The sequence below is a fragment of the Typopeltis vanoorti genome, chromosome 5, assembly GCF_054136105.1.
Source record: "Typopeltis vanoorti isolate ZY-2024b chromosome 5, IOZ_Tvanoo_1.0, whole genome shotgun sequence".
In the NCBI taxonomy this organism is placed as follows: Eukaryota; Metazoa; Arthropoda; class Arachnida; order Uropygi; family Thelyphonidae; genus Typopeltis; species Typopeltis vanoorti.
In genome coordinates, this window is record NC_143553.1 from 129,364,887 (window position 1) to 129,378,844 (window position 13,958).

At 34.9% G+C, this 13,958-nt stretch overlaps 1 protein-coding gene across 3 annotated transcripts in view; it reads left to right on the forward strand.

The window, feature by feature from the left end:
• The window catches only part of LOC150106811 (nucleoprotein TPR-like), an 826,699-nt gene that overhangs the window by 208,846 nt on the left and 603,895 nt on the right, over window positions 1-13,958 (forward strand). For all 3 annotated transcript variants that reach the window (XM_090393327.1, XM_090393328.1, XM_090393329.1), the window contains exon 11: window positions 6,938-7,045. In XM_090393327.1, coding sequence (XP_090249453.1) covers window positions 6,938-7,045 — 108 coding nt within the window. The remainder of the gene's footprint in view (window positions 1-6,937; window positions 7,046-13,958) is intronic.

A 13,958-nucleotide genomic window follows, 5' to 3' on the forward strand; every position in this document is an offset into this window, starting at 1 on the left:
CATACTTTTATAATGGATTGCATCAAGGTATCCTTTGTATCATAATTTAATTTTCCAAGTCTCTTTTTCACTATGGCCTGCAAATTTTCTATTGGGTTAATATCAGGAGAGTTACCTGGCCACTGAAGCAATTGGATATTATGATATTTGAGGCAATAACCACCCAACTAAAAAGATTTTCTGGGGTTGTTTTACACATGACAGTCTAGGATCACTTGTGCCTGGTGACAGTACAAGTGATTCTGATGAAAAGTGTAGCATGGAGCGAGATCCTGTTGGATGATGAGTTCTTTATCTCTGGATCTGTGTGACCACTCTTTTCTCCAATATTTTTATGTATTGCCACTTTTCATCAGAATCACTTGTACTGTCACCAGGCACAAGTGATCCTAGACTGTCATGTGTAAAACAACCCCAGAAAATCTTTTTAGTTGGGTGGTTAGTAGCTTGTTGAAGATGGGTGCAAGAAGTCTTCGCAGCTGCTGATTTGTGAACATGGGGTACTCACTCTCTTTGGACAAAGTCTCTTTGTACACTTTGTCCACTGGAGTTTCTTTTTTTGCATAGCCTTCATCAACAGTTGTTTCTTTTTTGGTATGTAGGCAGTCCTTACTTCCAGCAATCTTCAGCAGACTGCCATGTCAGAAACATTAATTCCACTAACTGCCAAATCTCTATTTAAGTCTACAGTAGACATTCTTGGATTCATTTTGTTTTTCCTAGTTAGTAAAGGATCTTGAGTAAGTGTAGATTTTCTTTTTCATCCACATTTTCTTTTTCTGTTCAGGAGAAAAGGTACTGTTTCCCTAAACCTCTTTAAAATCACATTACAGTAGTGAACAAATTAATCTGAACAACCCAGATTTTCATGTAGGTTTTGGTTTACGATTTTTGTAAACCAAAAATAGGTGGTAATTTATTATGTCTATTTTAGTTCACTATTATAATATTAATATTAATACACTATTAATATTAAAATTCACTGTATCTATGATGTTTATTAATACTGTTGTGCATTTTTAATAGTGTAAACAAGTTGACATTTGTAGTGTTTTATTCATTTTGTGTACCTATGAAATGAATACATCTCCAAGAAAGTGTTAAAAAATATGGGCATTTTCTCAGCACACATCCATGACTCAAAGACAAATTGTCAATGAGTGTGGTGCTGGTTTGGATACTTGAATACTGTTAATGCAATTTTAAAGAGGTTTAGGGAGACAAGTACCTTTTCTCCTGAAACACATAGATAACTTTGACACATCCATGACTCAAAGACAAATTGTCAATGAGTGTGGTGCTAGTTTGGATACTTGAATACTGTTAATGCAATTTTAAAGAGGTTTAGGGAGACAAATACCTTTTCTCCTGAAACACATAGATAACTTTTCTCCTGAAACACACAGATATCTTCTGAATGTAGAACTTATATACCAAGTGAAACATTTCAGCTATTTAGGCAAAATTTTAACTTAAGATGGCAAATTGAATTTGAAAATAGACAACAGATTTAGTAAAGTTAGCATGATAGTGAATCAGCTGAAGGAATTTGTTGATGATAGAATTGCTACCTAGATATGACATTACTGAGTTAAGAAGGAAGGCAATGATAGCAAATGATTTCACGTGCAGGCTGTGTAGAAGAAATGGATGCGAGTTTTTAGATATGTGGAGTGAGGCTGATGGCAGAAAAGACTTGTATAAGAGGGATGGCCTGCACTTGAATTCATTTGTCATCAGGAGTTTGGAAAAATTACTTCTTGGTATGATACCTAATGCAGAGAGCCAGGGAAAGTGGATCATCAAAAAGAGGAATGGGAAAAATATGTGTGAAGGTTCAGCTGTGGTATTCAAATGTGATAAAGATATGAATGTCTTCGAACATGGTTATGTATGTGGCGAAGGAGTGGAAAAATCTGCTTTGGATTCAGACCTTTTGAGTATGTCTGGGGAGGGAAAAGAGAAAATTCTAGAACAAGACCAAATAGATTGCATATCTAATTATAAGAATAGGCTAGGTGGTAATTTATTATATCTATACACAAATTGGCTTATACAAGTTGGCTATCAGGTTGATAGCCAACTTGTATTAGCCACAGTAAGAACAGGTGTTGGATTGACTGACTGGCTTCAAGTTGGAAAAGGAGTTAGACAAGGATGTTTACTTTCTCCTCACTTGTTTAATATATATGCGGAGGACATCATGTGTGAAGCATTGGATGAGCTCAGGACAGGAATTAGGATAGGAGGTAGATTGATCAGTAAACTGAGTATGCTGAGGATACAGTACTCCTTTGTAATGACATGGAAGAAATAGGACTAAGTCTTGACAAAGTTAACAAAATCAGTAATAACAGAGGACTTCAACTCAATTCTAGCAAGACAAAGATCATGTTCTCAAAGGAAAAACAAACAGATAAGCTCTTGAGAAACAAGTGTATCTTAATGGAGAAAGAATTGAGGAAGTCAGCAAGTTTGAGTACCTGGGATCCATAATTAATGTGAAGAATTGCTGTTCAGAAGATGTCAGAAAAAGGTTAGGAATGGCTAAAACAACAGTCAGAGACCTGTCTAAAATCTGGAAGGATGGATCTATCTCCATGGGAACAAAGTTGAGAATTTTAGATGCAGTTGTTTTTCCAACAGTGACTTATGGATGCGAGACTTGGAACCTAAAGAAGTCAGATAAGAAACGGATATCTGCTTTTGAGATGTGGTGTTACAGAAGGCTGTTGAGGATATCATATACTGAAAGGCGTACAAATGAATGGATGTTAGAGTAGAACTTTAAGGCTCCCTAAGGATATTGACAGAAGAAAGTTAAAAAATATTTTGGACACATAGAAAGGATGGAAGGTGGACTTCTCAGAATAGTAATAGAAGGTAAAGTTATTGGAAAAAGAGGCAGGGGTAGACCATCAATGAGATGGATGGATGGCGTGTGTGGAGTGACTGATCTTCAGAGAGTTGAGGCTGCCAGAAAAGCAAACAACAGGACTACATGGCGAGGCCTGGTGTCGAACATCATCGAGCATCGGAGTGACCATACGGCATCTGTAGATGCCCAGTGAACATAGAGATATACACAAATGCCAGGATCATCAGGAACAAAGGGGTTGAGTTCATTGCTTTATTGAATATGATGTGGCCTAAGATTGCAGGGGAACAAAGAAATGCATTGCCATTTTAGCCCGATGGGTACCAAATGAGTGATCATTATGGGTGACTTTAATTTTTCAAAAACATTGATTGGGTAGAACAGAAATCTCTTGATAACAAAAAAGAGGAATTTATCGAATTGTTGTGAGATAACTTTCTCAAGCAGCATGTGAAAGAAGGAAGAGGTCAAAGAGTGTTGGGTTTGCTCATAGCATTAGAAGGTGAAGGCTATTTTACCACCAGTTGGTGACAGTGATCATGCTGTGCTTTATCGGTAAGTATCTATTTGTATTGATTAAAACAGGTTACATGCTGAACTACAAAGCTGGAAATTATGGTCAACTTAGGAGAATACTATCTTTAGTCCCATGGTATCAGTTACTGAATAGGAAAAATGTCAGCAATGCATGGGAATCTCTGAAAAAGTGCTTAAATGAGGTGGTATCTGAATGTATACCTAGTGTTTGAAGAATAAATAGGTTGGGAGTGAAATGGATGTGCAACTTTATTAGGCAAGTGATCCACAAGAAGAAGATGATGGGGAAAGAATATCATGAGAATAAGAGTGAGAGGAGTTATGAAATATCTAAAGCTCACACCAGAATGCCACAAGCAAAAGAAAGAATGAATGTGAAAGAATAACTTTATTGAATGGAGATGGTTAACTTAAGTGCTGGAAGCTAATGAGATTGTTCAATTAATGAGTTCAATTAATAAAATATATCAACCAGGTGTATGTAACATAGTGTATAGTGCTACTGTTACATTGGCACAAAAATGAGGAAAAATGAGGGTCATTAACCTGAATAACAATTTGTCTATAGGGACAGATGGAATATCAGCCCATTTGATAAAGAATGTTTAGCCGAATTGGCTAGGTGTTTTTTCACATTTTTCTATGACTTGAGTCTCAGCTTAGGAATGATACCACAGGAATGGAAGGAATGTATGATAGTTCCATTGTATAAGGGTGTGCAAAAATTGATGTGTCTTACTACCTACCTATCAGTATCTCTGGTGTGGTAGTGAAGATTTTAGAGATGTTTGTAAGAACTGGCATGCAGAAATGGGTAGACAAACATGCTATACTCTGCAAGGAGCAGAGTATAGCTTCATGAGTTTACTAAAGGAAGGTATGTTTTTGCTCATATTTTATAACAATGTTACAGCCAAGTTGGATAGGATAAAGGGAATGGATACACTATAATCATGTCGGATTTTTCTCAAGCATTTGATAGGATACCAGACGAAAGGCTATTGCATAAACTGGAAAATATGGAATTGGAATATAAACTCTTGACTTGGATCAGGAGATGGTTGACAGACAGACAGATATCAAAAAGTGGATACAGTGGGTGTGAATCTTCCAGATTTAAGATGACCAGTGGTGTACCTCAGGGTTCAGTCCTTAGGCCATTATTGTTCAATCTATACATTAATGATATCACTCAGGGTCTAACATCAGATGTATAATTGTTTATCGAATGATGCGAAGATAGTCAGGGCAATAAGAGATGCTACTGATATTCAGCACCTACAAAATGATTTGAATAGGCTGAAAATTTGGGCAAATGAAAATGGATGTCACTTTAATGTTGGTAGGTGTTAAGTCATACACATTGGTATGATTAGATTTCCAGCAGCATATTATATTAGTGGGATTATGCTACAAGAAACTGACGAGACTAGTAATCTTGGCATAATGGTGGATAGGAATTTGAAGTTCAAAGGTTATATAGCAAAAGTTGCGAATACAACTCAGAGGATAATTGCGATGTTGAAGTGAACCTTGACATGCGAGGTTAAGGAAGTCATTTTGCCTCTTTATAAGGTTTTGATAAGACCACACCTGAATTATTATGCTCAGATTTGGTCTCAAATGTTCCAAGTGAATAAAGAAGCTGGGGAAAGGGTGCAAAGAAGAGTTACAAGGATTATATCTGGATTATGGGCTAGGTTTTTCTCCCATAGAGCAGTGAGGAGTAGTTGAGTGCATCTAGTGTGAATAAATTTAAGGGAGGCTATGACTGCTGATCTGGATAATCTATAGCCTTTCTCGATGAGTCTTTGACACTCCCTGGAGGTCTAAGATAATAAGTCAGAATACTAAAGATATGGATTGGAAAACTGAGTTTAAAAAGAAAGATCACAGATATCAGATTTCTTAGAAAAAGAGAGATAATCACTGGCAAAACCATATTAAAATGTGTTGATATTAGGAAGGAACTTGACATTATTAGCTTCAGGAATATGAGCAGAGTTAATCTTTGGTGGTATTATTGTCATTTAAGCATAGAACGGGAAAGGAAAGTTTAGGTTAGCAAAACAAGTTTTTTTTTTTTTTTTTTTTTTTTTTTTTTGTCAGGATGCCAGGAAGAAGCCCAAGATCCATGTAGATTGATACAGGAAGAAGTGTCTTAGAAGACTGAAATATAAGGTCTGATGATAAGAAATTAATTTGGAGGAAATTTGTTATAGTAAGTTAGTAATGACGTAAACTTTCATGGCCATCATAGTATCCTGATCAGATTCTTCTTTTAATTTTAATGCACTGATGAAGTTACTGAAATAATAGAGAATTAACTGAAATGCCTTATTTTGTTTTGAACATCAAAGCCTGGTTGGATCAAATTCTTGGATGATTGGAGTAGAGCTGCAATGTTGAAGTATGGAGAAATTTATGAACTAGAATCTATATCATAGTATGATTTGAAGTTGCATGCTTTTGAAGAACAGAGATGCAAACTGTTCAGCAAACCAAGTCTGCATAATAACATATCAAATGACAGTGTTTTCCATCCAGGAACTGGATGGAAAACCAGACAGGAGAATCATCCAGACAGGAAAACCATCCAGAAGAAGGTACATAATCAATTGCTTTGGCTGTAATTTCATATAGCACTGCAGTTACATATCAGGTTAACTATGGTTTCAAACTAAATATCATCTACTCTTTTATTTGTGCATATTATTTTGTTAATACTGTTTACTAAATAACATTTATATATTCATTGCAAAATGGTCTAACTTAATTGAATGTTAATGACTCGGGTTAATAATGCTCATTTATGTAAATCATTCAAAAATTTGCAAAGACGAAAAGCAATTTGAGTCGCCTTTTTTACACAAACCCTCTGTCAAATTTAGGAAAAAGTAAATATGTAAATTATAAAAGAAACATAAATTTTCTATAGTGACACTGCAAGAAATTAGAAGTGTGACCTTGTAATGAAGCATATGGTCATTTCTTTTATTCGAAACTTTAGATAGGTGTGCATAGTTTATAGGAATTATGAAGAGTTCCTTCTTGTCGACATTAAAAATGTAAAACTGAATATAAAATTAAAGGTAAATTAAAATATAAAATGGAGGATCCATTAATATATTCATTATTAACTAAAACATCTTTTGTGGTTTATAATTTGCATCTGTGTACATTAAGCAGTATTGAAATAAAAAGTAGAGATGGCCAAAGCATCATCAATAACATCTCGAACTATTTTTTATAGAACTTTTATAAATCTGCTTGTATAAGTATTATTTTATAGTCTTACCTATTATTATTTATTCATACCTATGAAGCCAAAGCATTACTGATTTGAGATAATTTGTACTTTTCAGAATTTCATTTGTACATGTAGGAATACTTGAAAACTATGTTAAGGGAATCAGATAATTCCCCTACTATATAAGAAAGTATTTGAGATATGATAAATAACCAGAGAAAAAAATGTTGGGGGGGAATACTTAACTTGTTTCTTCTTTTCAATAAATTTAGGATCAGGAGCGTTTGCAAGCTGAGAAGGATGATACTTTTAGAATATCTGCACAATTGGAAAAGGAAAATGTTAGATCAAGGCAGCAAAGTTCAGATCTTTCCCAACAGGTGATGTATTTTAAATATTAATTTTATTTTCATAATTTTTATTTTTGGTAAATGGAAAGAATTTTATTTTTGTAAGTTGATCTTAGTTTTAAAATGTAGTTTAATCCCCCCCCCCCCCCCCGCGCAAATCAAATTTGAGAATATTTATATTTGAATGTTCATTATTAATTTCAATTATTTTAATAAATTATTTTTTCTTTTATTTATTAATATCTAAAATGAATTTTTTTAAAGGAAAAAAAATTTATTTAAAAGGCTTTATTCTTCTTCTTTAGCCTCTTTCCATCCACTGCTGGATATAGGCCTCCCCTCTTAACTTTCCAGTTCTGTCTGTCTTTAGCCGATGTCCACCATCTCATGTCCAACCTTGTATATCGCCCCTCTATCTTATTCTCTGGCATCCTTTCCTTTTCTTGGTATCCACTCAGTGCATAATTCTGTCCACCTTTCATTTAGCTGTCTATTAATATGTCCAGTCTGTCTCTGTTTTTATGCTTGACAACACTTCATAATATTATGAAATGCTTTATGTATCAAATTAAATCTGTGTCTATTTTTTGTACAAGAACACTATCCTTTAAAACAACGAATTACATTTCAGATTAGAATGAAGTTTTACTAGTTAATTTACAATTTTTTCAGAGGGCAGCCATTTTTGTTCCTGATTACAGGATAATAGGAATATTTCAGTTGGTGTTAAGTGAGGGCAATTAGACCATACTGTATAGTTTTGTTTGCTTGCTGAATAGCTCTCTCTCTCTCTCTCTCTCTCTCTCTCTCTCTCTCTCTCTCTCTCTCTCTCTCTCTCTCTCTGCAGGTTCATACTGATCAGTTTGATACTTTGCCACTAGATTTTTTATCAGCAGTTTGTTCTTATTTTTCAATATCAGATGCAATTAGATAAGCCTTTGCATTCTGAAGCACTTAATTGCATCATTAAGCATTTCATTTATAGATGTGGTTTGCAGAATGTGAAAGGATTTTTTTTTTTTTTCTTATTATATGAAAGTTATCCTGGACTCTTGCTTAGTGGACTTTGTTGAAATTTTTACAGAAATGTGTTGAGCTTTGTCATTTTTCATTTGTATAGATTCAAATGACAAAATATAGAAAATATATATTGCAGTAGCTATACACTGAATAGATGGAATATAAATATTTATGATGTACACTTGAATATGACTGCATGTTTTTTTAGAAGGGAGGTTCATCAAAATTATTTTTTGCAGAAGAATTTGGACTGATCATAATAATTTTACACTGGCTGGATGAAATTTAGTGAATTTCATCCAGCCATCTGGTATTCAAAATCTTAGTGATTGAAATGTTACAAGTTTGGTTTCAGGTGAACCATTTCAAGTGGCACAAATTTAGTGGCTGTAAACATTGTCTACAGTACATAACCAAAAAAAAAAAAAAAAATTAAAAAAAATGGATCAACATTTTATAAATGTGTTATACCTTTTCACACACTGAATTGTTGTTAAACTTTATGAAAATATCACCACTTGGAGTCCTTGAATAATATTCACAGGCATCATGATAGTTTCTTGAAGATCTAACATATCAGCATTTGGAAATTCGATCCCGAACAGTTTCAAACTCCACTGAAATGATTTTCACTCATAGACTGAAGACAACAAATAATTTCTTATCTCCCTCTTACTAGAATGAGACAATTTTTATTGGGGAAATGATCATCATCATCAAATTCCTGCCATGTACCCTCAAGGGGTGTACAGGATATGATAGTACTACATGAAAAAAATTACATCATTACTAACTTCCTATCTACAATTTTCCTCCAAATCAGTCTGTTACTTGTCAAGACTCCAACATTATCAGATCTTATATTTCTATTGTCTAAGGCACTTTGTACCGTATTAATCCACGTATATCTTGGTCTTCCTCTGGGTCATTTTGCTGCCAACCTGGCAGAGAACACTTGTTTTGTTAATCTTTCTTTGCCCATTCTGTTTAAGTGACCATACCACTTGAGATTAGCTCTGCTAACGCATTCCTGGATGCTGACAATGTCAAGTTCTTTCCTAATATCCTCGCTTTTAATATGATATTGCCATTGATGCCATCTGTTCACGCCTATGATCTTTCTCAGGACTCTCATTCTTCATGTCTCTAGTCTTTGGTCAAGTGTTTTACTTCTGACCCAGCTCTCAGATCCATAAGTTAAAACTGGTTTGAACACTGTCTTGTATACAGCTAATTTAGTGTTCCGACTAATTTCTCTCTTATTCCATATGAATTTATTCAATTGCCATACCAGCTTTGCTGATTCTGTTGTCTATTTCCATATTTAATTTACCATCTTCACTAAAAATCGTGCCTAAGTAGCTGAAATGTTTTACTTGTTCCACAGGTTCTCCATTCACAACACAGTTGACATTTTCAATGATTCTGCCTATTTTCATTGTCTTTGTCTTTTTATTGCTGACCTTCATAACATATCTATTACAACAGCTATTCAATTTAGTCAGAGAATCTTGCAGATTTGTAGTGGATTTATTTAGAAGTATAACATCATCCGCATAAAGCAAAAAGCTGATATTAACATCTCCAATTTTGATATCATGTTTAATACCACTTTCCTTCATAATGTGATCCATATAGATAATGAATAACAGAGGGGATAATGTACATCCTTGTCTCACACCAGATTTAACATTAAACCATCTTCCTGTACTTCCTTTAATTCTAACTGCTGACTTACAACTCAAATAAAGACTAAGTAATATAATGCCCTATTGACATCATATAACTGTAGCGTATTGAATAGCTTCTCTCTTTGCACCTTGTCATATGCCTTTTCCAAATCGACAAAACTTAAATACAGATCTTTGTTATATTAAATGTTAAATTGACAATCATTATCCTTTGTCCAGAATGCCAATATATTTAAAACTATTGCTCTCCCCAATTTTGCATCATCAACAAACAACCGAATATCCTCTCTTACATCTTTCCCTATGTCATTGATATACAAATTAAAGAGTAATTGCCCTAGTACCAAACCCTGAGGTACTTCGCTCCACCATATACTACACTTTGATGTCTGTCTGTCAGCCACCTTTTTCTCCATGCTAATAGCCTCATATCCATTCCCACTTGCTCCAGTTTTGTAATAGTTTTCCATGTTGTATTCTGTCAGATGCCTTGTCAAAGCCGAGCAGTATCATGGTGTAGCTGCCTTTATCCAATTCTGTTGTCACATTTATTATAAAATGTGAATAAGTTACTAAGTCAGCATATGTCCCTTACAATTCCCCTTTACAAAGCCATGCTGCCCAATATAGAGTATTGCATCCCTATTTACCCACTGCTGTATTTTACCTTTCACCAAATTTTCCAATACTTGAACAGCAACTCTGGATATATTAATTGATCTGTAGTTTGCTACCTCTGTTTAGGAGCCACCTTTATGCAATGGTACTATCTTACCCTCTTTCCGCTCCCTTGGAACCCTGCCAGAGCACAGACTTAGATTGAACAACTTTCTCAGAGGCAATGTCAATTCTCTTGCACATTCACATAGTACACAGGCTGATATGCCATTCAGTTATCCACTGTTGTGTGGTCACATACATATTTTTTAATATGCTGAACAACCCCAGTTCATCTACCTCAATGTTGATATGTGTTTCTGTAACATCAGCAACTGTAAAATCTCCACTTGGATGATACACCTTTGCAAAATGATCACTCAGCAACTGAACTGTTTCCTTTGGTTCGTTCACTTTCATACCATGAGCATTGTTTAAAGTCATTCTACATAGTCAATTTTCCTCTTACTTGCTACATAATGAAAAAATTCTTTTGGGTTTACTTTGGCCTGTTTAGCTAATTCTCTCTCATAGTCTGATTTGGCCTTTCTTACCACACTAGTCACCCTTCTTGCTTGCACTTTGTACTTCTCATGAGTATGCTGATCACTTTTTTCCTTTATTTCTTCCACAATGTTTTCTTTTTTTTGCAGTTCTTGTTTCATATCCCTAATCATCCACTTAATTCCAACTCAGTTTATCCTCCTGACCTTGGGTATGTAGTCTGATACTGCTATTCTCAAGCACTCTCTGACCACTTGTCATGCACTACTGACATTCTTTCCTTGTAGCTGCTCAAGCTCATAACACTGTATCAAGATCTTGAAACAGTCATCTTGAAACAGTGTCATGGGTTCTCATAATCACCAGCCTTATAGTTGAACATAAATCTCTTCTTGACAGAGAATTCCATGTTTGGCAACTTCCCAAAACAAGATTGCACGGTCACTCTCCCCAATTTGATGCAGAGTATTTACCTTGATTATGAATATATCTTCTAATGCCATTATCAGATCCAACACTCACAAACTCCTTGTCTGCTCTGTAACATGTTTCATGTAATTATCCATTTGCAACTATGTCCCCATAGTTAAAGTTTCCCATAATAATTGTTTGGCCTACACTCATTGTTCTAATCTGCTGATACCTGGCATCTACATCTTCCTGTGGACCAACCCAATCTATAGCAGCATCCAACAATGTATTCTGTTTTATTTGCCTCTATCTCACACCAGACAGCCACAAATGAAACATACCCCCAGAACCTAAAATCCTCTAACTTTTAATTTTGTTGGTTGTAATTCTTCAGCTGTCATCAGCAATACCTCACCTCCTGTCCTGTTCCCCCATATCCCCCCTGAAAATGCAATACTCTTTACATTCTATCCTTGTAACTATATCATTTTCAGTCAACCAGGTGCCACTGAAGCCTATAATTTTTGGCCAAGTCAAGCTGACCAGTGTCAAAAACTCCTCACCTTTATTCCTGATACTTCTTGCATTCGTGTGCATGCATTTCAACATCTTTTTGCACCCATAGTTATCCTTGCATAATATCATTACCAACCCATTCTAATCTTGAACCTGTGAAATCCCACATATGCTCATTTATCACAGGGGTGACCAGACACATGCTTGAGTCATCCTCCCTATTGTCTCTACTTTCCCTGGTTTTGCACTACCACACTCTCACTAAAGAACACTTTCTCCAAACATCTAACTCCAAAACCATTTAAATGTAGTCCCTCGGACATATATAAGTCCTTTTGTCCATCAAATTCACTCCCTACATCAATAAACTGCACACCATTCCTCCTGCACAATCTTCTCATTGGCAATCATGGCCCTTGTTCTGTCATATCATACCGAGGCAGCAGACTCGCAATCTTTACTTTTTTTCTTTTCAGTTTTGTTTCCAATAACTCTTTCATATCTTCTCATTGCATTTTTCTCACCTTTCAAATAATTTGTGCCAGCCAAAACAATTAAGTCGTTCACTTCTTTCTTCTGCACACTTACAGCTTCACTAACATTCTTTATCTTTGCACCTGGAAAACATGCTTTTGTCACTTTCTCATCGAATCCCCATACAATACTCTCTCTCTCTCTCTCTCTCTCTCTCTCTTTTCTCCCAGTTTCTTGCAATTTTATGCTTTTCCCATTCACTCTCTTTCATTCTCCATCCTTCTGTATCACACGGCAATCATTTCTCCATGGTTTGTCCTGTGAAAGAATCCTTGTAAACTTGCAGTTTCTTTCTATGCAAGCATCCCATTATCTACATTATTACTTTCAACCACTTACTTCAAACTCTTGTTTGTATTTTGTGCACTATCATTCACTGCTTCTGTTACATTCTCCACAACACTTTGACAATGCTGCCTTATATCTGTAATATTAGTCACTTCATTCTTTTGCTTGCAACACGACTCGCATTTCTTATACTCACTTATGAAAAATTTCCAACAGATATTTTCTCTCGGTGGTCATTTTTCTCGTATGTATCGGTGTTTCTGAAAGTATATCATGTAATAATAGTTGACTAAACAACAGCACAGTCAAAATTAAACACAAAATGTTACCAAATATATATATATATGACAATATTGCTAATATGTACTAAAAATAATGACTAGCTGAGTAACACATGTATGGATCCTTTATACTGCTTGATCTTCAGCCATTTTTATTTTGCTGTCACTTGGACAATTTTTGGTCATATGTTGCAGTTCAGTGAATGGTTTTGCCACTTTCACAATATTTATTACAGTATTCTTTCTAAAATCTTGATGGTTTTTGTTATGGGGTTGCTTTTACACACAGCCTATGATTTTCTCATTGTTCTGATATGTAGTTTCTGATTTATTTTTGTAAACTGTTTGTTTAGTTTCCTTCATTTATCTTGGAGTTTTTATTTTATTTCTTCTCTCTTTTTTTATTTCTTTAGATTTCTCATTTGATATTAGGTTTTGGATCTTGTTTGTGCTGTTTCACTTTTCTAACAATTATTTTGATATATTTGAGTCTCACAAATCAATTTTAATTCATCTCAAAACTTCATGTTTTTATTCTTCTTACCACTAGGTGGTGCCACTATCTGTTTCAAATCTGTACAGCATCAGACTGGTCACTGACAGAAACGTACAAGTAAAGACATTTAAAAGAAATTCTTCATTATTGATATTCAGGAATGGTATTTGTTAAATTGTTGTGATATGGTGATTTAATGAATGAGAGCTGACAAAGTTGCATTCTAGACAGTCATAAAATTAGATAGAATGTAAATCTCTTGCCGCCACAGTAGATGCTCACTACACTGATTCCTGTCAGGATCATAGAAATAGTTTGTAAGTTTTCTCTACTGAAATTATGACAAAAATATTGATTTCCCCTAGTCCATTCTCACGAAACAAAGCAAATAGCAGTAGATAGAAAAAAAAATTACATTTTGGAAACAGATTAGAAGAAATGGCAAAAAGTATAACAGGAGGAATTGCAGGAAGCAGAAAGGAAATCAAAGGAAACAGAACAAAGGTGATCTCATGAAATGTAACAAAGGAAACTGCTGGGAAAAA